General features: G+C 42.5%; 1 protein-coding gene across 43 annotated transcripts in view; it reads right to left on the bottom strand.

Annotated features, from left to right (window-relative positions):
• Positions 1 to 2062: 2062 nt before the first annotated feature.
• Positions 2063 to 26043, bottom strand: part of ZBTB38 (zinc finger and BTB domain containing 38) — a 124965-nt gene continuing 100984 nt past the window's right edge. For 11 of the 43 annotated variants that reach the window (XM_054682279.2, XM_054682282.2, XM_054682281.2 and 8 more), the window contains 2 exons: positions 12607 to 12729; positions 2063 to 8582 (listed from right to left, as the gene is read on the bottom strand). In XM_054682279.2, coding sequence (XP_054538254.1) covers positions 4995 to 8582 — 3588 coding nt within the window. In that variant the 5' untranslated portion in view covers positions 12607 to 12729 and the 3' untranslated portion in view covers positions 2063 to 4994. Of the gene's footprint in view, positions 8583 to 12606; positions 12730 to 16721; positions 16934 to 18494; positions 18574 to 18727; positions 19066 to 23311; positions 23500 to 24806; positions 25085 to 26043 lie in introns of those variants that run through there. The other 32 variants (XM_001160326.6, XM_054682277.2, XM_054682284.2 and 29 more) reach the window with 13 other exon arrangements.

The following is a 26043-nucleotide window of genomic DNA, read 5'->3' as shown; positions in this document are numbered from 1 at the left end:
AGGCCCTGATGATGTGTCCCATGTGCCTCTCCAGGTTCATCATCCCAAACCCCAGACTTTTGGAACAACCTACATTCCCCGGTGGCTCCTTTGTTTTAGTTGCTCCTCTCTGGACCTGACGCCTCTGGTGAAGCCCAGCTCCACCAGCCCCTGCTCAGTATCACTTCTCTCTGCTTTGGTTCTAGGCCTCTTAAGAGCTCAGAGTTTTGTTTTATAATCATCTATTGTCTCATCAATCTCCTTCACCAGACTTAAGTTCCTCAAAGGCACAAGCTAACTTACATCTCTGTAGTCCTAGTTCAGCAGTAAAAATTAAGTATATTTTGAATGAATTAATTACAATTTTACATAAGTTAGCATTATTATTTTTTTTTGAGACGGAGTCTTGCTCTGTTGTGCAGGCCAGAGTGCAGAGGCATGATCTCGGCTCACTACACCTCCGCCTCCCAGGTTCAAGTGATTCTCCTGCTTCAGCCTCCCCAGTAGCTGGGATTATAGGCACCCGCCACTATGCCCAGCTAAAGTTTTGTATTTTTAGTAGAGACGGGGTTTCACCATGTTGGCCAGCCCATTCTTGAACTCCCACCTCGGCCTCCAACGTGCTGGGATTACAGTTGTGAGCCACCACGCCCGGCCACATTATTACATCTTTAAAATGTCTGTTTACCAGTTTCTCTAACTGGAATAAAATACTTTCACCTATAATTACATACAAGTCATATATTTTAAAATTATTGCAAAAAAGTGTTTGATTTTCCAGAAAAACATTCTAAATAGAATGTTTTAGATGTTACTAATGAAATAATAAAATATAACATTTCTAACTAGTTCTTCATTCGTTGTCTAAATTTAGAGTGAATAGTTCTAAATTGCACACCCAGCCAACTTTCTTGCTCACTGACCATCTTGCTTGAAGAACTGGGTTAGGATGTACAAACTAGGGAGGGAGTAAAGGAGGCTTCTCTCTCCAGAAGAGAAATCAATAGCTGGTCAGGATTTGGGGAGGGTGAGGGGGATGAATTCTCAGATATGGAGGAAACTGAAGTGGAAGAGATGTTGCTTCTGTAAAAATAAACTGATAAGAGACAGATGGGAGTGCAACTAAATCAATCAGTGGATGATGAGAAAAGATGAGTAGCAAGAATGAAAATATCCGAAGTAATGGAAAAAAATATACTGACACTTTTGTTTTATGCTTTTACTTTCGCAAATGTTACAGATTCTTTCAATATTAAATCTGTTGTTCTTGTACATAATGAAGTTAGTTTTAGCAGATAACAGTTATCAAATTTTTGGTGAATCTGGTTTGGATTGCCCTTCCAATACAAAATTGATGCTACTGGCCAGCCACCGGTAGGCCTGGCAGTAATTTTCTCTGTGTTGGTGATGGACTGTGCTGCCTGAGCCACCGACATCCCCTCTCACATTGCCCACTGGGACAAACTGCAGGCATTTGCAAGATAGTTAGCTAAGTTTAGGAGTTGAGTCTGTGACTACGGAACGTATTTTTTTCTTTGTGTGAAAATTACCAGCTTATAATGCTATTACAATTTTACTCCATATCCTTTAAAAAGTGCACAAATTTTACTGATTTTATAGGGCAATCTCCTGAGATATAAGGGAAGCCCAATTCAGGGGAAGCTGAACCTGACACAGCCTCCTTTAATCCTGTTCCAGAGCAGTCACTAACTGCCGTCCTAAAGCTGCATTACTTTATCATATCTCCTTTCCTCATACTCTGTTCAGTTTCTATAAATCATTTTTCTCTACAGTGTTGAGAAGGAACAAAAACATGGGCTTTGGAGTCAGGCAGACCTAGGTTAGCATCCTGGCTTTGTCTGGTTGTGAGACCTTCTCAAAGTCACTATAAAACGAGGATAATGAGGTCGAATGCTGGTGCGTGTGTGTTAATGAAATAGCCTATGTAAAGACATTGCCCAGTGCCTGGTACTCAATAATGTAATTTGTTTCCCGCGGATGAGTGGAGCAGAATGCTTCCTGGAGAGCATTTCATTCTCTGATTTATCATTATAAGATCAGGCCTATCCAAAACACTCAATCATCAGAAGACTTCAATCTCTTTTATTCTGCTTTTTTCCTAATGTCATAATCCATTTGACTCCTAAGCATGTAAGTAGGTACCACGGAATGTAAACAAGTAAGGAAACAGAAATAAACTGAATAATACGTGGAAACAAAGCTGTGACTCACACAGATGAAATAGCTGCACAAAAGAAATAACATGAAAACATTTAAAAAGAGACTTAATGTAGGAATAAGCTATTTTAATCAAGCAAAAACAAATTTATATCCATTATTTCTAAAAATAAAATTAGACTTTTCCAATCCTTAACATCTGCATTTAATAATATCTTCTAACCAAAATACAGATGCTAAAACAGCAAGTTACATTATATCTTGTACAGCATACAGTATGTTCACTGTTTACACTTACTTTAATTCTAGTTGGTCATGTACTCAATGCATACTTAAACATCACTCAATAAAATTTTCACAATTAACAAAAAAAAGTGACAAGGCTGTCTTAAAACGGCTCTGCTATAAATTGTATAGAATATACAGAATTACAAAGTCAAGTATTTTTTTATCAAAATATACACCCCTCCCTGAAACTAACACAAGCTATCAACATTTTAAATGAATACAATTATAGAAAATATTTGCAAAATTATTTTTTCATGTATAAATATTCTGCCATATTTACTTTGGTCTAGAATTATCAGCATACAAGTCCACTTAAAAAATATCCACATATAAGGGCTGGGAGAGAGACATCACTACAGGTAATTTTATATTTGGGGTTAACTCAAATCAAAATGACTAGAATATACAGTAAATGTCTTTGATTAATATTATTAACTGATAAAACAAATTAGTGGACCATAGGATTGCTTATTCAATATTCTAATTATCAATTCAAAAATGATTTTCATAAGCCCTTTGTGACTATCTCTTTAATAAAACCCAAATGAATAGTGTAGGGTGTACATATATACATGTATAAAATAAAGTTGAATTTGCTTGCATTTTCCCATTTTTCTCTACTTATATAATACTGTATGTAAGTGAAAGTAGATGAACAAAAGATAAATGCAGATACAATAGTGGGGTTACTTAACAGCAAGGTACTACAGTATTAAAAGGTCAACTTTAATCATGTCCTTTCCTGGGCGTTTAAATGCTTTCTTACCCACCCAAATCCATACTAAGTCTTCTTCATGGAGACATCACACTTGTAGACAGAAACCGGAGTCCTTTGAGCTACTTCTTCACAATGATAACCTTCCAATCTTCGATAACCTTGGGTTTCCATCTGTCAAATCCAATGAACATGAATGACTGCAGGTCACGCTGAAACTGCATTCCGGATTCTGTTCACACTGGTGATCAAAGGGTAGAAATGTTTTCTCTCTCCCTTCTATTCTGGCAGTTTGAAAAAGAATCATGAGTTCCGGCTTTCCAGGAACCTAGTCCACATGATAGAATATGCTGTAGGGCAATCAGATTTGAGGGTAATGTTGATGGTGTGGGTCAAAGAACATAAAAAAAAAACTTCAGTGGGTTTTTAGCAAGGGGTCTAGATGTCTGCAAATATGAAGACAGAGCATCTGGCTTTGTAGATATATTTCTGAGTCTCATAAGTAAAGGATAGAACCATGTCACTCCACATCCTACCTTCCCATCCCCTAAAAACAAAGCTACTGTTTTAGGCAAGGAAGGCCATCACTTCTTCTTGCCCACTCAAGTCATTAATGGGTGGGGTGGAGGGTGGGGGTTCCTTTGTCCTTTTGCTTTATACTAGTCTGTACTTGTGGGCTGCATAATCTCCAACAAGGCTAGTAATTGTAGGGATTAGGCAGTCACTTTCAAGTGCCTGGGAATTCACTACTGCAGTGTACCTTGCACTAAATCTCTTGGACAGTCCTTCAGTGGAATGGGAGATGGCAGGTTCCACTTGAACCCTTAAGTCTGTCTGGAATAGACCCCCACATCCATGGCCTTGTGGTGGTTGGAAGACTGCAGAGAGTTTCAGAAGAATGTGACCCTCTTTCATTCTCTGAGATGAGGCCATTGCAAAGTAATATGCAGCACAGGTAATCACAGGTAAATTCTGGGAGGGTGTTCCCCCATAGATAAGGCATGACCTATGTTTTCTGTGAATTGAGTAGACCAGTTCTAAGAACAGCTCAGCCATAACTTCAAGGGAACAGCATTCCATCTAAAAGCATTCACATGCTCTTAAATCATATTCAAAATGCTTTCTATTGATTTTTACATCAGTCCTCATTATTTGCAGATCTATTGCTCCTCATAATTCTCTACAGGGGATATGGACAGTTAAAAGTTATAGTGATTTATATATGTATTTTACAAGGTTTGTGTTGCAGAAAAGTAGTTCTACATAATGTATGAATGTCCTACTTTAGGTTACTCATTATGCACATAATTTCAGTTATATTGTTTAAGTATTTCATGTGTATCCATTAATTTAAACAGATTTTAATAGTGCAGAAGCCAGATGGGAATAAAGACCATCACACAGCTCATTACCATGTAACATATTTACGAAGATGCCATCTTCAGGATATCTGACCCTTATTTTCTCCAGTGACTAAAGACAGTTCAGCAGCCAGTTCTTATTAGCAATTATTAGAAAGTTTTAAACTAGGCTAAAATTAAACTCCTTTTTTCACTGGTAGAAATACCACAGCTAAGAATTTTATTAACTTTCACAAGAAACTTGGGATATTGGAGGAGTCAGCTATTTTGTTTTTGTGCACTTTGCATAAAGTTAATGCTAAAACCCAAAGTAGATATTAGGATCCTTTTTCTGGAATTTTCACAAATGAGTTTTTTTTTTTTTTAATTTCACTCCTTCATGACTGTCACATGGACAAAATTAAACTAAACTTAAATCATAACTAAAAAAAACCACCAACTATATTTTTGAAGATTTTTCTAATTCTTGCCACTCAAAGGACAACATTTTCCACACCGGTTTGTATGTTATCCTTTTGGTCATTGTCTTCTGAACCAATGAAATGTTGATTCTCCAAGGGATTTGAGTTTTCGTGGCACATGTCACCTATTTTCTCCTGCTGACTTGGGCTTTTGAATAAGTGTTTCTTTTGGTGCATTCCAAGGGCAGCAGCTGTTTTGCAAATTTTGGGGCACTGGAAGCAGGCATAGCCCTTCCCATTATGCTCCCGAATATGCCTCTGCTCGTGATTCCTTTTGGTGGAGAGATACAAAAATCTCTGAAAGCAGAACTGACAGTGGTAACGCTTTTCTCCAGTATGGATTCTTTCATGGATTTTGAGGGTCTCATTCAAGGTGAATGCCTTGTTGCAATACTGACAGACGAACTCCTTCAAGCCCAGGTGGATGCGTTCGTGTTTCTGTAAGTTTCCTTGCACCGAAAAGCACCGTCCGCAGGTCTTGCACTGGTATGGCTTCTCCCCGGTGTGACATCTCATGTGCATTTTGAGTGTGGAAGGGCTCTGGAACTGCTTGGCGCAGAGCTCGCAGGCATATGGCCGAGAAGTAAGATGTCGGTGGGGCCTTCCTTGGTTTCCAGCCCCCACTGCTTTGTCTCCATCACAGAGTTCACACTGCAGCTTGGGCATCTCTTTAGTTTCTTCTTCCTCAAAGGGTTTATCCTGAGGAGCCTTCCCCACGGCGCAATCCAGTTCTGCTGGGTATTTACATTTATGGCTCGGGCTCCTGTTTCCGTGCTCCTTCCTCCAGTTGACTTTCCTCATTTTTTTCAACTGTCTGGATTTCTTTTTGGGTTTGTAGTTGTAGTAAGGGCGCCACGGTTTGTCAGTGGAATCCTGGTCACTTGCGTCATCGAACACTTCACTCATCTCCATGCACTCGGATTGGCAAAGCCCGAGTGGGCTGTCTCCACTGGGTTCTGGGTCATTCCCCTGTGGCAAAGGCTCCTCCTGCATCTGATACTTGGGTCTTCTCCCTCTTTTATAAAACAATTTAGATCCTAGAATGTGCCTTTTCACAATGGCTTCGTTTCCAATTTTCACTGTTATTTGGCAAAGGGGTGCAACATTACTATTTGTGGAGGTTCCCGGCAGAGCAGGTTTTGCAATGTAGGTTTCAATTTTGCTGGTTTCTTCAGCAATATTTGTGGTTTTGCTCAGTGATCCTCCAGGATCAGCAACATAGTTTGACTCCTCCGGTATTTCTCCCCTGGTATGTGATGTAGTTTTCTTTTTCTCCTTAATGCTTTTGGGTCTGCTTGCAAACCTACCCACTTTATCTGGCTCGGGCTTACTGTCATCTTTCAGGGACTGACTGACAGCTGGGTCTGAAAAGGCTCTGTGGTTGCTGCTGGTCATGGCAGCAATGGCATTGCTGTGCATGATCACCGATGAAAACTGGCTGCTGTGTACAATGACCGAGGGTGCAGAGCCACTGTAGCTGATCACAGAGGCAGCATTTTCACTGCTATTACTCAAAGATAAAACAGGTACATCCCCTGCCCGGAGGTCAGAACTGACAGCATTTTCAGTGGAAGAAACTGACACCTCAGTTGAATAAAAGTTATTGTCAAGATCAATTTTCAATGCCTCCTCTCCCCATTTGGTACCCTCTGCATTTTGTACATTGGCAGAAGTGGGTATGTCCTGACATGCAGATGTTTCCAATGGGATGGCTGGACTGTTGGTCAGGGTGTTTACAGTATCTTGGAAATTCAGCGTTGGTAATTCAGAGCTGTGTGGATTCTGAACAACATAGGTACCAGGTGCGGACTCATTCATTTGACTGTTTTCTCGTGCATTTTCATAGGAAGAATTTCGGTAGCTCTTATAAGGGGCTCTCTTGCATTTCATAGGCAGTAGCCTATAAAGTTTATATGGATAGACACTAGGCTTCAAGCCTCCATTTGCTGTTTTTTTACTGATGGAAAGTCTATGATCGATGGCATGGAAAGACTTCTGATGATTTTTGAGTATATAGTAGGTCATGAAAGTTTCAAGACAGAAAATGCACTGATATCGTCTTTCTCCCGTATGCCAAATTTCATGCCTTGTCCTGTACTCAGCCAATGCAAATACTTTGTTGCAGTAATGGCAAGGATATGTTCTTCTCCAGGAGTGAACATTTGCATGTCTTCGGAGGCTAGATAAGGTCACATAACTACGTTTGCACACAACGCAACTGTAGAGCATTTGCCCATTAACAAATTTAACCATGTGGTCCGTGTCTGGCAAAGTACTTCCGGTACTGGAAAATTCACCAATCCTATTTTCAGATAATAAAGGTTCTGGACCTGTGAATGAACCTCCATTTTGTCCAATGGTAGGATAGTTTTCTAAAAAGCGTTGGTTTCCTCCAGGAATGGGCATGTGGCTTGACCTCATGCAGATCTGTTCATGCCGATCCAACCTGTTCAGGGTGGTGAATTGTTTGTTGCAATACTTGCACACTAAAGGCTCCTGGGTTGGCTTGTGAAGCTGCATGTGGGCACTGAGCAGAGTGCTGCTGTCAAAGGCTTTGGAACAGCAGCTACAATTGTACACCAGAGGTGGAACCTCTGCTGCTGGCGGCCCGGGAACATCAGAAGATTGATTTTCATCTTCCCTGGAAAAATGGACATCTGCTTCATTGTTTGGAGATTTTGAACGAGTGAGAACAGCAGCTGGCTGTGGACTTCTTTCTTGATTAACCTCTAAGTTGGATACTGGAGGGGGTGGTATATTTTCTGTGGCTGAATCCGAATCCTGTGGTATGGAGAATGTCTTTGGCTTCCGGCATGTTTTCGGTTTCGCTGCAAGGGCTTCACAATTTTCTTTCCCTGTGTTACCAGGTGAACTGCCATCATGTTCACGTACAGGCTGACTTCTGTAAGCCTCAGCTACGGAAGAAACAGCGTATGAGTGCTCGGCAAGTGTGCGGACAGGCTCTGCCTCGTGGCAGACATCCGTCCTCTCCAGGCAAAGGCTAGCTGTTCTCATGGAGTCGGAGACCTTTTTGAAACTTGCCCTCAAGTCCAGCGGGGAAAACATGTTATTACTATTTTCTGTTTCGATGATGGAGAATGCATTTGTGATCCTTGGCCCATTAGTGATGGCTGGTTCTTCATGCCTTTTTTCATTTTTTTCTTCTTTAACCACTCCCTTTTCAGTAATACAGAATACATAGGGACCCGGGGAATTTGAGAAGTTGCGATCAGTAAGGTCTTCCAAGAACGATATTCCCAGCTTTTTTCCTGCAGCTGCGAGATCAGTGACTGTTTCCTGTCTCTTGACAACGACTGTGGAACTGTAGATATAATTAAGTATTTCAGTAAACACTTCAGCTTTGAGATCGTCCAGCTCCAGGACGTGGCTGGAAATACAGATTGTATGGCTCCAAAAGATATTTTTAAAATACAGGCTTGAAGCTGCCAGAACATTGCTGTGGGCTTTAAATTTGGTATCTTCCACAATGATAGTGACATCGCATAAAATGCCCCGAATGCGCTGCTCATTTAAGATGGAGAGTACCGTGTCACTGTGAAAGTCGTCCTTGAGGTCCCTGGAAAGGGACATGACTGTCATCTGAAACAAGAGGAGAGAAATGGTCAGATAATCTTCCACAGGTGGCTTCTTTATCTCTAGACTATTTTCCACTTCTGTGAAAAACTGTTCTTTTGTATGAAACTTCAGGTTTTTATCTCATTCTGTTGATGCTCCCGAGACTCAAGAGTCAGCATTAGAAGCTAAATCTTTTTCTTGCCCCAGCCTGTTTCTCATACCATTGCTAATAGTTGTTATCATTGGAAATCCTCCCAGAACTCCTTCCCCTTTTCTCCAAAGTTGGAGCTATATATACATGTCCAAATTTGGGAGGGGAGGAGGTTTTTTTTTTTTCTGAAATGTTAAGGGTCTCATCATCATTCAAGGCTGCTGCTTTGAACTACTAGAGCTGGGCAATGCCATGGTCCTGCCACAAGCTTCCTGCCTATTTTCAAAGAGAAATCTGATGATCCAGTCATAACCATGAAGCAGGAAAATGATTTTTTTTTTTTTTGAGACAAAGTCTCGCTCTGTTGCCCAGGCTGGAGTGCAGTGGTGTGGTCTCCGCTCACTGCAACCTCCACTTCCCAGGCTCAAGTGATTCTCTCACCTCAGCTTCCTGAATAGCTGGGACCACAGGTGAGAGCCACCACGCCCGGCTAATTTTTGTATTGTTGGTAGAGACAGGGTTTCGCCATGTTGCCCAGGCTATTTTTTTAAATGAATTTTCCTTAAGTGGTACCTATATGCAAAGCTATTGCCCACTCAGAGAAGAAGCAAGAACTGAAGGAGCCCTTCCTAATTTGTGGCTCAGAAGGGTCAATCTCTAGAGTTGCAGGGTGTGTAACCAAGTCTGACCACCAGGGGCACCCCGCCTCTCTGCGCTATTGGCCCTATGGCGACTCATCAGGTTCCTTTTCTAGTTTCCCCTTTAGTAGAGACAAAGTAGACTAGGGTTTTCAAAAAGAACTGTCAGGTACTGAAGGCAACTAAAAAGGAGACAAAATGTAAAACCAGGAAAGGACATTTCTAAGTCCTTTGACAAGAACGGACAAGAATGAATCTAGTCATAGATTCCTGAATTAGCACAACTTCAAGGCACAGTGGCTCTTTTTCTGGTCTGAGGATCCCATCTCCATTCTTCTCTGTATTTGCTTTATTCTCTATATAAGTCCTATTCCATGAGTCTGGTGTGCTAAAGCTTACTAACTGATATTATAGTGAGGGGCAGTGAAAAGCAGCAGCTTTCATACTTCCCACAGTAAGAGATACACAGTACATAGTGACCTAAGACACAAATGAAATTAACACTCACCCTTACTAGGTGTGATGCATTCTGTTCTGCTCTAGTATTTTTCTTTTCTTTCTTTTTCTTTTCTTTTTTTTTTTTTTTTTGAGATTGAGTCTCGCTCTGTCACCAGGCTGGAGTGCAATGGCACGATCTCAGCTCACTGCAACCTCCGGCTCCAGGGTTCAAGCGACCCTCCTGCCTCAGCCTCCCGAGTAGCTGGGACTACAGGTGCATGCCACCACGCCCAGCTAATTTTTGTATTTTTAGTAGAGACGGGGTTTCACCATGTTGGCCAGGATGGTCTCGATCTCTTGACCTCGTGATCTGCCCGCCTCAGCCTCCCAAAGTGCTGGGATTACAGGTGTGAGCCACTGCACCCAGCCTTTTCTTTTAAAGAATGCTTACAGCAACTCACTAATTTCACTCCCCACTAATAGATCACCACATGCGGTTAAAAGTAAAGCAAAACAAACAAACAAAACACACACACAAAAAAATCCTCTGGTCTACAGAACATACTAACCAGAGATTCATCCAGTCTCTCTGTGCTATTCTGTATTAAGAGACGTCTGCAGAAAGCCTTACAGTTTGATGATACTTCTTTAACTCTCAGTGGCAATGTTTTCCTAGCAGTAAAGTATAACATTTAGCTCATGGCATTTATTTAGTTGGATGGACCAGATGGCCACACAAAGAACCTCTCTTTACCTTTTTGTAAAGCTGCTATTATAAGCTGTGACTATTATGTTATTTAGTGTCCTTTATACAAGGATCCATTTGATAAATTCTTTTATTGTATCCAGTCATAGGAAAAAAGTACCTTTCTACTAACAAATTCTTCAATTCAGATAATGAGAACACTATATTCACCATGTTTCTGTTTTAATTCTCAAGACAAAGAAGCTCAGAACTAACTTTTATCATCAATTGTTGTAGCTATTCTTGGCCTGGGTTTCTGGTGTGCCTATTGTTTCATTTTCTTTATTTAACATTAGTTCTTCTGCTCTTGTTTACCCTGCCTTTAACTGTAATCTTCCATGAATCTTTTCTATAAGTATGGGGGATTATTTCTACAAATAAAACTAGAATGAAATGAAATGGAATCTTATGACTTCCTCTTTGCCCCTGAAGGGAGAAAGGATGACCCCGGAGTGAAGGAGTCTGTCCTTCACTGGGTCACAGATCAATAGCATACTTTGCTGATGTTTCTTTTGCCTTCTTTCAAGTCTCTCGGCTCTGGGCCCCTGTAGGATCTCCTTTCTCCCCTGACTCATATATTTTTATCATGTTTGGCTTCTTGGAAGCCCACATGTTATTTTAATTCTTTATCAGCCTGACTAGATAGCTTCAGATCTGACAAAACACATGCTATATGATTCAAAAAGGTGGCTTAGGTCTATGCTGACATCATCTATTTTGTCTTTCCAGTTCAAAACTACTGCTTCTTCCAAAACATTCTGCTTCACAGCATCCTGAACCTCCCTTTAGGCTCTGCTTCCATTTGGGGAATACGGCATTTCAAATCAGGCTAATGAACACTCTAGGGTGTCCTGACTCAGATTTATAATATACAAAGCCCCAGCCACTTCTGTGGGGTTCTGATTCTTCTCTCAGATTATTCAACTAGGATGGTTAGCAAAAGGCCAACTCTTAACATGGAATAATATCGTAGTCATACTTAACAGAACAACATATACAATAAATATCATTATATATGTCATTAAAATATTGTCATAACTTTGCAAAATCCAAGCATGACATTTTTCAGAGGGGATATCTACCTTTGTGTGTCAGAAAGCCTTTAAAAATCATAGTTACTAAGTAGCACCTTGATTTGCCTTCTTGACACACCTTTTAACAACTTTATCCAGCAAATATGTTAATATGGTCAGACACAGTACTTGGGTGCTAGAGTTATACTGGAGATATGAACAGGAGGAAGGCAAGTCTGTGCTCTCAAGGAGCCCACAGTCTAGGGGAAGAAAGAGAACTGTCAACTAATCATTGGAATCCATGATGGCAGGCCATATACTGGAGATAAGTATAAAATGTTAGAAGAGTAAGTACAATTATTTACAGAGGCCCTGGATTACTTCCATAAATAAGTAAAACAGGGGTATAGGAAGGATGCTGTAAGCAGAAGGAACACTATAGGCAAAAAAAAAAAAAAAAATTAAAAATGATCAAAGTGGGTACTGTTCTCAGGGACTAATGAGGGAGTCTGAGTGGTAGCAGGAGTAGTGTGTGCAGCCCAGTCGACAGCGTCTATGTGGGGCCAGGCACATGGCAGGCCTCAGCATGTATCTGTTGAATGAGAGAGCTTGGGAAAGAAGGGTCAGACCAGATCATAAAGGGCCCTAAAGGACTCCCTACAGTTAAATTTTATATTGCAGGGAATAGGGAACCATTGAGAGTTATAATGAAATTTGAGCTTTTTAAAAAAAAAAATCACGCAGCCTGCAGTATGCTGAAAGGCTCAGAGGGAGGCAGGCTGCAGGCAGGAGACCAATAGGCCATCACAGTGGTCCAGGTAAAAAGTAGCTATCCACCCCAGACAGAGTGAGAGCCTGGGGAAGAACAGATGACTCCACTTCCCAGCTAATAAAGTGGGATGGGGTGGGCCAGGCGTGGTGGCTCATGCCTGTAATCCCAGCACTTTGGGAGGCCGAGGCAGGTGGATCACCTGAGGTTGGGAGTTCATGACCAGCCTCACCAACATGGTGAAACCCCGTCTCTTCTCAAAATACAAAATTAGCCGGGCATGGTGGCACATACCTGTAATCCCAGCTACTCGGGAGGCTGAGAGAGGAGAACTGCTTGAACCCGGGAGGCGGAGGTTGTGGTGAGCCAAGATTGCGCCATTGTACTCCAGCCTGGGCAACAAGAGCGAAACTCCGTCTCAAAAGAAGAAAAAAGAAAAAAAAAAAAGAAAGAAAGTGGGATGGGGTGTTGGAGGTGGTGATGGCATCTGAATTCAAAATTTAATTCTCTTAACAAATATTTATTGAACAATTGCTAGGCAGAAGGCATCAGCTAAGTGCTATAGAAAGACATGCGTTCAATCAGCTGGGCATAGTGGCGTGTGCCTGTAGTCCCAGCTACTCGGGAGGCTGAGGCAGAAGAATTGCTTGAACCCAGGAGGCAGACATTGCAGTGAGCCAAGATTGCGCCACTGCACTCCAGCCTGGGCAACAGAGCGAGACTCCATCTCAAAAAAATAAATAAATAAAAGAAAAAGAAAAAGAAAAAAGAAAGACAAGCGTTCATCCCTCCTTTGAACGAATGCTTACTGAATACCTATTATGTGCTTTGAGACATTGGTTCCTAAACCTGATCAGGCATCAAAATCACCTGGGAGGTATTCAGATAGTACAGCTTTACAGATTCCACCTCCTCTGCTCCTATAGAGATTCTGGTTTAGAACAGCTGGAGTGAGACCCTGGAATCCATATGTATTTTTATACCTTAATTTCTCTTGTGAATAATACATACATACATATAATTATCAAATTGAAAAAGCACACAAAGTAAACATTGGAAAGTCTCCTTCCCACCTTGTTCCAGAGGAGCACCTTATTTCAGGTAGTTTTTAATCAACCAGCCAGAACCGTTCTAAGGGCTGACACTAAAACTCAGTGCCATAAGAGAAACAAAAATTCTACACTCAAAGGTTTGCAGGGTGGCAGGGGAACTAAGATGTGCTCATGAAACACTGCAAAACAAAGATACCCAGGGAACATCCAGGATCAGGCATGCAGGGAAAAGGTATGGGAGTTCAACAGAGAGTAAGGGAGGCAGAAGGACGTGGTATGTACTGGATCCTGCTGCTGGAATTGAGTGCTGCAGATATGGACAAGAGGAGAAAAGGGAACTTCAGGCAGAAAGAGACAGAGTCAGAGTTTCATGCCCTCAAGAAGTTTATAATCCAGGAGTCAATGCAACTGCTTAAAACAAAGAGTCCAAATCTGCAAATGGAACTTGAAAAAAAGCAGTGAAACTTGTTGGAGAAGCAATTTAAAGTTAAGACTCTAGTATCCACCTCTCCAATCTTAACAGTGCCCGCTCCCAAAACCACCAAGTATCGTCAAAACTGTCTTTAGAGCACAGTTATCCAGCTCATTGGATGATCTCAGAAAGTGCTACGGCTAAAAGCTATTTCACAGGTCCAAAGTGCAACAAGGAAATGAGTTCTAAATCTGCAGACCAAAGGAGGCCCACTGTAAGCCATGCAGCAAATCCGGTCCCCACAGGTTTTGTTTGACCCATGTGATTTTTAAAACTATGTTTTTGAAAATCTTAGTTAACCATGTTGAAAAACTCTAACATAAAAATCAAGATAGCTGGCTGGGCGCGGTGGCTCATGCCTGTAATCCCAGCACTTTGGGAGGCCAAGGTGGGTGGATCACTTGAGGTCAGGAGTTCAAGACTAGCCTGGCCAACATGGTGAAACTCCATCTCTATTAAAAATACAAAAATTAGACAGGCATGGTGGTGAGTGCCTGTAGTCCCAGCTACTCGGGAGGCTGAGGAAGGAGAATCGCTTGAACCTGGGAGGCGGAGGTTGCAGTGAGCCGAGATCACGCCACTGCATTCCAGCCTAGGCAACAGAGCAAGACTCAGTCACACACAAAAAAATCAATATAGCTTTTTTTGAAAAATAGGAAGACCAGGCAACACTGGGGTTGTAGCCTGCCTGGCAAAAAGGACTGGTGCCAAGTGGCTGTGTCCCCAACACACACACACTGCCTGCCCAAGGATTTATCACCAGGCAGCTTCTCTCAGTAATGTGGCCTGCCTGGCCTCTTCAGCAGGTTCAGTTTGTGTAACTGATAAGAACAGTAAGTAAAATAACATTGGACACACAGATCTTAGACATACTTACTTGAAGGATATCCCCAGGATGAAAATTTAGACTTTAAAAGAGCTCATGTGGGAGGGGGACAGTCATTTTCACCAAAAACAGTATTCGTTGACTTTAAAGTTACTTTAAAGCAACCTCCTCCACTACATTTCTTCATAAAGAGTAACTTAAAACAGAAGTCTTAGGAGCTCCTGCCAATGGAAAGCCCCCAATAGATTTCAGAAAAAGAAATATAAGTTAGAAAGAAGATGAGGTTTAATTTACATGTAACTTTCTAAAATATTTTCTAAAAAGCAAGTTTTGTGCAATAAATTCACTGAGATGGAATAGATAAGCATAAAAAAGCTAACAAAAATATTCTAGACATAAAATTGTAGATGAGTCAATATTTTTAAAAACATAAAGTAATTTGTAATTGGATAACTGGCCATCTGACTTTAATGTCATTATTTTCCTGAGTTTGCATTTTAGCTGGAATAGCTTTTAAAATATATTTTTATTTTAGTTTTTTTTTTTTTTGAGGCAGTCTTACTCTGTTGCCCAGGCTGGAGTGCAGTGGTGCGATCTTGGCTCACTGCAACCTCCGCCTCCAGGGTTCAAGCAATTCTTCTGCCTCAGCCTCCCAAGTAGCTGGGATTACAGGTGTGTGCCACCGTGCCTGGCTAATTTTTGTATTTTTAGTAGAGACGGGGTTTCACCATGTTGGCCAGGCTGGTCTTGAACTCCTGACCTTATAATCTGCCCACCTCGGCCTCCCAAAGTGCTGGGATTACAGGCGTGAGCCACTGTGCCCGGCCTAAAATATATTTTTAAAATGCATATTACACATGTGTATATAGCCACATGTATGTGCAAATACAAGCATGAATATATAAATATGCTGACATATATTATACTTAAATACATTTTATATGCACAGATGTAGAAATAGGATGAACATATAATTCAGCATCCAAAACAGGACACTTGAGAGAGAAAGGAGGTACGACTAATGCCAGGGAAATAGGTATACATTGGGATTATACCTTAAAAAATCAGGATGAATGGTCATCCAGCATTTTATATATAAACAAATCTCTATATAAATTATTTTACTTTTATTATCTTTTTTCTTCTTTGAGACAGGGTCTTGCTCTGCCACCCAGGCTGGAGTGCTGTCGGACAGCAGTGGTGCTGTCATGGCTCATCACAGCCTTGAACTCCTGGGTTTGAGTGATCCTTCCACCTCAGCTTTCCCCCATCCCCCAACAGTAGCTGGGACAACAGACGTGTGCCACCATCCTTGGATAATTTCTAAATTTTTTGTTAGAGACGGGGTCCCACTATGTTGCCCAGGCTGGTCTCAAATCCTGGGCTCAAGTGATCCTCCCACCTTGGCCTCCCAAAGTGCTTGGATTACAGGCCTGAGCCACCACAGCCAGCCTATATAAATTAAATATAAAATTATATATTATACTTATAAGGACATTTGTGTTTATTTACATAAAGTATATTGTACGAATATGTAAAGTACTTTTAAGAATTATATAAATATCTGATAAACATATTTTATAATTAGACTTTATATAAATGCCACTGGGAAATTCTAGTAAATTAGCATATTTGGAATTTTCTGTTTTTGTCTCCTGCTATGCTTCAGCCTTATATAATAAAAACACATACATATAATGTAAACAGAGGCACTTTAGATACTTTTGATGACTGAAATGAACTTTCTTCACTTGCTTTTTAGAATTTCCTAGGTTTAGAAAAAGAAAATGAATCTATGCTCATGGTCAAAGACTGAAACAGCACAGATATGCATTAAGGTAAAAAGCAGAAGTCCCCTTCTCCATCCTAGCCTCCCCACTCCCTACAACCATACGCCCCCCGCCCCCCCAGTGCACACACAGCACACACTCTCCCTCGTCATAGGTCCCTTTTCTTATAACTTTGGAAGACTTCTACATTCTGCCTGAATAAAGCCTTAGGAGAGAAACTGTTTTTCCTCTTAAGATTATCCTTCTCTCCCAGTCCCTAGTTCCCCTACCTGGCAATCCTCATTTGTTCTTGTCTCAGTTGATGTCTTATCTGCATAGCCTTGCTCCTCTGGAATTTCTAGTTTTTGGTTTCCCATCATTACAATGTACGGTATCATGCATTTGTTCACATTTATATCTTCCCTATGAGCTCCTTGAGTACAGGGACAATCTGATTCATCTTTGTACTCCCTGCACCTGTAGGCATGACAATCTGTTGTTGGTGATGTTGAGAGTGAGCAGAGGGGAACTGGCCCTAGAGAGCGGCCTTGAGAAAGTGCCTTCGAGTTCTAAGAATGTAGGATTGCTTCACAGTTCTCTCTGCAATCTCTTAAAGATTTACTAATAAAAACACACTTTTAGGAGATTATCACTTGTCAAGTTTTGGTATAGTATCAAAGAATATCCATAATTAGCTGAAAAGGCTATTAAAAAATTCCTTCCCTTTCCAACTACCTATTTGTGAGAAGCTGGATTTGCTTTATATACTTCAACTAAAACAGCATACCATGGCTGAAGGCAGGAGCAGAGATGAAAATCTAGCTGTCTTTCTATCAAGCCAGACTTTAAAATATTTGCAAACATGTAAAACAGTACTAGTCCTCTCACTATTTTTTTTGTTTTAAAAAATAGTTACTTTTAATAAAATGTTATTTTATTATTCAGTTGGATTTATCACAGTCATTTTCCATCAGTTAATAAATATTAGGTAGGTGCAATTAAAAGTAGTGGCAAAAACTGCAATTACTTTTGCATCAATCTAATAGTTCTTTACATTCTCATTTAAAACGTTGACTATGGTAAATATTGACAGAAAGAACTCAGATAAACAAAAGCTCTTTGCATACCCAATGATTGTAAGAGTGTAAGGGAGTCTAGGGACCAAAAAGTTTGAGAACTGCTGTGCTAACCAAAAAAAAAAAAACAAAAAAACAAAAAACAAAGTCAAAACAATTTTAATTAAAAATCTTAATTAAATAATTTTTCTAAGAAATTATTTAAAAATTATTTTACTCAATAAAATAAATATATATAAGCCTAAAAGGACTAAAGAGACAGTGAATAAAAATGTGATGAAACACAAAGCAGAAATCCTCAGGAAACAGATGGAGACCAAGGAATACAGAAACATAGACACACCCACAGTCATGCAGATATGCACACTCTCCATACCTGTCCTTAATTTTCCAAGTTTGAGGCAATGACTATTTCTTGAGTTTGAACATGGCTGAAAAACCAGGTGGACCAACAGTCCGGTCCACACTATACACAGGTGAAAATTGTTCTTTGAGGTTGCTACCTACAATTTGTTTATACAATCAATCTATCATTGCTTGCATCCTTGCCTTCCAAGTCTCAAAGTTTAGCTTGATCACAGTAATCTATCCTGGATATTGCTTTTAAGTATTGGTTCACTCATTCTGGGAATGAATTTGAAAATAAGGGAAACAATTCTTGGCAATAATCTGACTTTAACTACTTCCCAGTATTTCCAGCTTAATTAAATCTTCTCTCCCTTCAATTAGTTAAGGCGATCTTACTGAAATGCACAGAAGAAAACTTAAAATGATAGTTTCCATATAAACTCTAATTCTTACAATGCAAAACGAATCTTGAAAAATCTCTTTACATTGTTAACTAATGCATCTATTATGCAGATCTTTATAGGGCTTGTTAGTAAAATCTGGTATATCTTTATTAGTAAAGCTCTAAGACATTACAGAGAGGAGAGTTAAGTAAACCTTTTCAGTCCACATTCTTAGTGAGAACTACAAGTCACTTACTCAAAGCCACTCTCCAGGGCCAGACTGAACCCCATTTTTTAAAATCTTCTAATCAGAGGAAAAGGCCAAGAGCCCTCTTGCCAGCCCTTGGCCACGCAGCTCCTAACGTACATAATAACAACAGAATCGACAGAGCAACTTTCTCCTCCCTCTACGGCAAGTTGTCTTCTATAAAAAGAAACGTAGAAATAAAACCTAACTAAAAAAAGAACGCACTGTATTAGGATACTGACCTGGAATCCTGCAAAAGTCAAACCTGCAGTCCATACTGGGCCAGCACAGGGGCCATATCAAAGTGAAATCTACTGCGCAGGTCTGTTATTCCCTGCGGAAAGTTTTCCGACAAAGGATATTTTGCTTCAGTGAGCTGGCTGTACCATCCCACACACATCTTTGCAGTATATTTTCTCAAAGTCATGTTGGGTGACTACGTCAGACCTCCTCACGTGACGGGGTGTTAGAAACACACGCATCAGATCTCGAAAACAGATTACAAAACAGAAGTCCTTTATGGAGTTGAGCTGTGTCTAGGAAAAGGAAAATCCTGTTGATGTTGCCTTCTAAATGTGGCCTGAAACGGGCACAGAAAAGCTACATTTATCAGATTTTACTGCACTTAAGCTATCAGATTCAAGAAGGCATCGTGTGACAGGGGAAGCTTATTTTTTAACTGAAATTCAGGCTGTTCTAAAGGCCAACATCGGGAAGCTGCTGGAGTGCACTCAGCAGAGAGGGAGGCCAGCTTGGACAACCTCACCTATTATCTGGAAAAGGTAAACATTAGGGCCCTGGACTTGCAGTTGCGTGCACATAGGATTGTGAGAACGAGTACTATCAGATTCATGAATGATGCAATGGGCCCAGTTAAATATTTTAGGTTGCTTGTTTGGAAAGATGAAAGGGGGAAAAGGTCCTGGGTTTCTTTTTTCTTTTTGAAATGCAGCAGTGTTTCAGGGTAGCTCGTGCGCCTTGGGTTCATCTCAGGATCAAGCTTGCCTGGGCACCTGCTTGCTTAAGAAATCTGGCAAACAGGCTTAGAGAATCTCTCTGAAGCCTTTTGAGTGCCGTGTCTCTATTTCTTGTTTTACCCAAATTCCACTGACACTCAGAGTCCCCCCCAAATATATATATATATATATATATATATATATATATATATATTTTTTTTTTTTTTTTTTTTTTTTTTGAAACGAAGTCTCGCTCTTGTCCCCCAGGCTGGAGTGCAATGGCACAATCTCGGCTTACTGCAATCTCCACATCCTGGGTTCAAGCGATTCTCCTGCCTCAGCCTCCCGAGTAGCTGGGATTACAGGCACCTGCCACCACGCCCGGCTAATTTTTGTATTTTTAGTAGAGACGGGGTTTCACCATGTTGGTCAGGCTGGTCTCAAGCTCCTGACCTCAGATGATCCTCCTGCCTCGGCCTCCCAAAGTGTTGGGATTACAGGTGTGAGCCACCGTGCCTGGCCCCAAAATGTATTAATAGAAGGTATTTTTAATCTGAATGCTGTGGGGAATGATGTGTCCCAGAGTTCCCCAGGACAGAGTTCCTGTCCCCTGAAAATTTTCATTTTAGGGGTGAGCTTATCAAGAATTGGTTTCAAAAGCCAACCATCATTTCCTTGTGAACCCAAAGGGCTGGCTGATTGAATGGAATGTGGCTCTGTACCTCTCAGTTGATTGCTACCTCTGGGGGACGGCACAGGGAAGAGCCGTTTACATTCTGGCTTCTGAACAAGAGTGAACCTCCAGCTAATCACAAGAATGAGTTGTCCTAAAATGGATGAGGCACCAGCTGCTGCTCTGGTGTTAAATCTAAATCCACCTCCCCCACTGCACTGCCGCTCCCCACTCCCTGCCCCTCTGCACCCTGGGTTTCTGGGTTCTCCTGCAAGACAGTGAATCACAGCTTACATTGGTACTTCCTGGATAAATCAGAAACTGGGCAGTGAAGAGTGAATGAGATGATGCGCCTGAAAAGCACCAAGTGTGGTCCATGGCACCTGGCAGGGGGTTCAAGAAATGTCAGCTGAAATTAGCTTGAGAACTGACTGCATCTGCCTAGTTGGTGGCTATGGAGAGAACTGCTCATGCGGCTTATCCTTCATCCAGTATGTAGGGTGATCTTTAAAAACTACAAATGAGGCCGGGCGTGGTGGCTCATGCCTGTAATCCCAGCACTCTGGGAGGCTGAGGCAGGTGGATCACCTGAGGTCAGGAGTTCAAGGCCACCCTGACCAACATGGCAAAACCCCGTCTCTACTAAGTACAAAAAAAATTAGCCGGGTGTGGTAGCCCATGCCTGTAATCCCACCTACTCGGGAGGCTGAGGCAGGAGAATCACTTGAACCCAGGAGGCAGAGGTTGCAGTGAGCCAAGATCACGCCATTGCACTCCAGCCTGGGTGACAAGAGCGAAACTCTGTCTCAACAAAACAAAACAAAACAAAACAAAAAACGAAAAAACAAACCCACAAATGAGATCAAGTCAAGCCCTGCTCAAAGCCCTTCAGCGGACTTCCCCTGATCTTAGGATAAAATCAGACCCTTCCCAGTGCCCAGCAAGGCCCTGTGCTGTCCACTCTCCAGACTCACTCGTTCCCTCCCACTGCACTCCTTGCGCTGCCTTTGCTCAGGCACACAGGCTCCCTGGGCTGACTCTACCTGCCCAGTCTCTTCTGGCCCTGTGGCCTTTGATGCACACAGTTCCGGCACTGCCCATGGCTGGCTCAGACTCGTGCTTCAGGCCCAGCTCAAATGTCTCCTCGGAGAGGCCACCCCATCTCTCTATCTGCTGCCCCTTTGGTTTGCCCTCACATCACCTTGTTTATTTCTTCATACTGCTTACCTCAACCTGCAATTATCACCTGTCGTTGCCTGCTTGTTTACTGTCCACTCTGCCAGCCAGAAAGTAAGCTCCAGGAGGAGCTGCTTCTCTAGGCTGCTCACTGTTCACTGCTGTATCTCCAGGCCGCAGCACATGGCGGGAGCACGCAGTAAATGTCTGGCGAGTAAGTGACATGACCATGCATTTGAAACACAAACCAGGCGCACCCCAACTAAAAAAAGCAACCTGCTGCTGTCTCCTGCACTCACGATCCCCAAAAAAGCAAGCTGCCACCGTTCCCTGCACTCACGATCCCCCAAAAGGCAACCTGCCGCCATCCCCTGCTGCACTCACGATCCCCCAAAAGGCAACCTGCCGCCTTCCCCTGCACTCACAATCCCCGCAAAAAGCAATATGCCTCTGTCCCCTGCACTCACGATCCCCCAAAAGGCAACCTGCCGCCATCCCCTGCACTCACGATCCCCCAAAAGGCAACCTGTCGCCGTCCCCTGCACTCACAATCCCCGCAAAAAGCAATATGCCTCTGTCCCCTGCACTCACGATCCCCCAAAAGGCAACCTGCCGCCTTCCCCTGCACTCACGATCCCCCTTGCCCTGCTCTGCTTTTTGACTTTTCCACGGCACTCAACATTCCAATATACTACATACAAAATGGACTTACTTATTGTCTGTCTGCTTGCAAAAATGTAAGCCCCATAAGAGTACCAATCTTTGATTTTCTTCACTGACATATCTTAAGCACCTGGAACAGTGCCTGACACAGAACAGGCCCTCAGTATTCATTTACAAAATGAACAATCTATACTATAAAAAGATATATGTTTATAAATCAACATTACATGAGGATGGTCACCATAAATATTGCCAATTACAATTTTCATCTGTCTGAATTCCCCAATATTGAATAAAATTGCTTTTATCAGATACATTTCAAATTGCAAAGCACTTTGCATATTAATTAATTTAATCACCTCCACAATCCTGTGGAGGCCGGCACATAAAAAATGGAAATACTGGCCGGGCGCCTTGGCTCACGCCTGTAATCCCAGCACTTTGGGAGGCCGAGGCAGGAGGATCATCTGAGGTCAGGAGTTTGAGACAAGCCTGACCAACATGGTGAAACCCCGTCTCTACTAAAAATACAAAATATTAGCAGGCGCCTGTAATCCCAGCTACTCGGGAGGCTGAGACAGGAGAATCGCTTGAACCCCGGAGGTGGAGGTTGCAGTGAGCTGAGATTGTGCCACTGTACTCCAGCCTGGGCGACAACAGAGCAAAACTCCGTCTAAAAAAAAAAATGCAAATACTAGTATGTACTCACAGGATTCAATGAATTAACAGTTAGTGCTCAATATGGAAGCTAGTATTATTAACATGCTCATAGTACAGATGTGGTAACTGAGCCTGGAGAAGTGACTTGCCTCACATGAATGTGCGCACATACAGCAGTAATTAAGTCAGAGCAGGTGACCTGTTCTATATGGCACAAAAGGGCCCAGCAGTGAGTCCAAACTGCAGGCTTGTTATACAAGATCCCCATGGAAGAAGCTGGCAGCTGGAAAAGACCCAGAATGGGATTCAAGAGGTTGGGCAGTTGGGGGCAACCAGCCTGAGTCATATGCCAAGAAATCACAGAGAGAACAAGGAATGTGCCAGAGAGGTCTCCAAGCAGGGCAGCCGAGGATGGCAGTTAAGGCATGCAGCCCCTTGATCCCGGGTGGCAGTTGCCAGGATGATCTGAGCATTGCTGGGTGGTGGGCCTTGGGCCTGGGATCCTTCATGGCTGGCCAGGTGTACAACAGCTGTCCAGTAGGCATTTTCCAGGTGCCGCCTGACATGTAATTAATCTGTGTCTGCCCCACAGCCCAGAAAACACTGGCACAGCCAGGATTCGCTAATCTAAAGTAAATGCCTCAGGAAGATGGGTTTTCATTTGCCTCCCCTCCCCGACCACAAGTATGTAGGTTTACCTTCTTATTACAGGTCTGTGATAATGCAGTCCCCAGGGATTATGGGGCTCATGCTAGGGACCTGCCGGTCAGGGTGCAGCATGAGACTGGTGAGTGTGAAGCTTCAGGGGAGCACTGGGGGAAGAGAGTCTCCAAGGGCAGAGCTGGCTTCTGGTGTGAGCCTCCTCCATGATGGAGGCAAGAGTCTCCTGGCCAATACAGAGTGGAGACTGGTCAGCAGGGCTTGTCAACACCCTGAATCCAAATCTCAGCTGCTTTACCAAGGCTTCTAAGGTCCCCTGTGATCTGACCTCCTTTCCTGCCATTCTAACCCACACTAGCCACCCTTCTGTTCCTTGAGTGTGCCTGGGGCCTTCCCAGCCCAGGGTGTTTGCGCATGCTGCTTCTGCAGCCTGGAATGTCCTTCTAGCCTGGGCAGCAGCCCACCCTCACCTCCATCCACCACCCACTTCTCTCCTCCCATCTGGTGCCTCTGTTATATATTTTTTAGCATACTTTTCCTTCATAGTACTTATTATGATTGTAATTAAAAGTTACTTGACAAGTCTGTGCCTTTACTACAGAGTAAAAATTATATGAGGGCTGAGACTGTTGACCAGTTTTCCTAGCATTCAGCCCTGCAACTGCCACATAATAATTGTTAATAAACCTTTACTGAATGAATGAAAAACAGAAAGCACCCAAAACTAAGCTTTATAGAGCCTATCATACCTGGCACTGTTACCGAGCTTTCCAGACTCAGTGTCAGGTCAACCTGAACTGCCCTGCTATTTCCCACCTATGCTAATGGGTGGTCATAAAAAAAAAAAAAAAGCCAAGAAGGTTGTTCTGACATGAAAAAGGAAAAAGAACCCACCCCACACACAAATCGACATTGCTGGCCTAAAGCTGAGCTGCATAAGATAAAACAGAGCTATCCGCTGCCCACAAAGCTATTACAGCCCAAACAAGTTAAAACACTGAACCACAGCTCTGGAACACTGAAAAACTGCTTACTATCACCATTTTGGCCAAAAGGAAGAAAAAGAGCAATCTTTCAAGCACTACCGACACGCTTTGTTCAAAGTCCAGGAATTTGGCCTTTGTCTTGAGTACCTGGGCTGAATTGGCAACAAATTCTTTAAAATTTAATACTAAAAAAGTTGTAAAGGTGGCGACATGGCAGTGTCGTGTGAGGCCTTGGTGCTGGGTGTTTGTAAAGGACTTAGCTTCCACGTGACATCTTCCCTTCCCACACTCTGGCAGCTTTCCACCCTGCATTCACCGGTCGCTTCCTTCTGGCGTCTGCTCCCTCCCCCGGCCTCCTCTCCTCCTCTCATAAGGAGCTAATCTGGAGACGGTGCTGGGTCTGTGGCCTGCTGCTGGGTCATGAAACTGTAGATGCTCTGCATCCCAGCACTTGCCCCCCATCAGGCAACGAACAGTAGATGGAAAAGGCACGGTCATGTGTACTTATAACAGTTGTTCTCAGCAGAACTATGCATATCAGACTCACCTGTGGAACCACAAAAAGAATTTGAGATCAGTGATATCACTGACACTGAGCCAGGGTTTGGGAGACAGGGTCTGGGCAGGTGTGCTTTTGCATCCTGCTGAAAATTACCAAGATATATAGTCCGCACGACCTGGCCTGTGACTTCTGACTACACTATGAAGGAACAGCTTACCATGTCTCCTGCTTATGCTGGAGCCCCTCTGGGCAGCCTGTCTGAGAACTGCTTTAAAGTGACATGCCCATACTCCTAACAAATGCAACAATGTCCCCATTGTGACATCATTTGACAGGAGGAAGTCACCTACATATGTCATCCAAGCTGTGTCCCAACACCTAACAAGCATATATGTGCTGTGTGCTCTGCACCGTTCTACACACTGCATTTATATCATTCCATTTAGGCCTCACAGCAATCTTTCTCATTTTATAAATGAGAAAAGTGAGGTTTAGAGAGGCTGTGGAACTCAGCCAAGATTGTTTAGCTATTGGTGGCAGAGCTGGGATTCAAACCCAGGCAGCATGACTCAAAACCACACCTTCCATTTCAGGTGCAGGAGCACCAAAACATAAAGAACTTAGCTTGTCCATGTTTTTCTTGGTTTCATTTAGCGACCAAACTATTGAAGGTTCATAGGGCATCACACTAGCCTACTGACCAGTTTACATCTGGCAAAATGTAACCGGGCCTGGAGCAGGGCTGCCATGTGTGGGGTACAGGCTATGCCCTGTGGTAGGCTGAGAGGCAGCCCAGGCTCTGCTTGGCTGGGCATGTCCCTCGGTGCAGGGCTGCAGTGCCTGCCAGAAGGAGGCCATTTCTCACTATGTACAAAGATGCTATATGGGACCACCAGGTGGCCCTGGGGTGAACATTTAAGGGAAATTCAGTATTTTCCATAAATTCTACTTTTAATTCATTTTCTTAAAAAATGTGAACTTCAAAGTAATATATGGCACTTATGAATATGACTTCTTTTGATTTCGATTTTTATCCACTCCCATTTCAAGATAATATTGAATGTATACGTAGGGTTACCATATGATGGGGGCATAGAAAAGGAATGGTGGGGAGACTAAAGTTGCTGAACTGAAAGAACTGAGAGACTCCCAAAGCATTGTTACTCTTTCCATGTTATTCCATTCTCAAAACAGGGCTCTACGATAGATACTTTAGGATAAGGCACACCATGTCCAGTCTGGTACAGTGGCTAAAAGTCTGAACTTTGGTATCTGGGGGACC

This window comes from Pan troglodytes, chromosome 2, assembly GCF_028858775.2.
Source record: "Pan troglodytes isolate AG18354 chromosome 2, NHGRI_mPanTro3-v2.0_pri, whole genome shotgun sequence".
Lineage (NCBI taxonomy): Eukaryota > Metazoa > Chordata > Mammalia > Primates > Hominidae > Pan > Pan troglodytes.
This window is presented reverse-complemented; position numbering and strand designations above follow the sequence as displayed.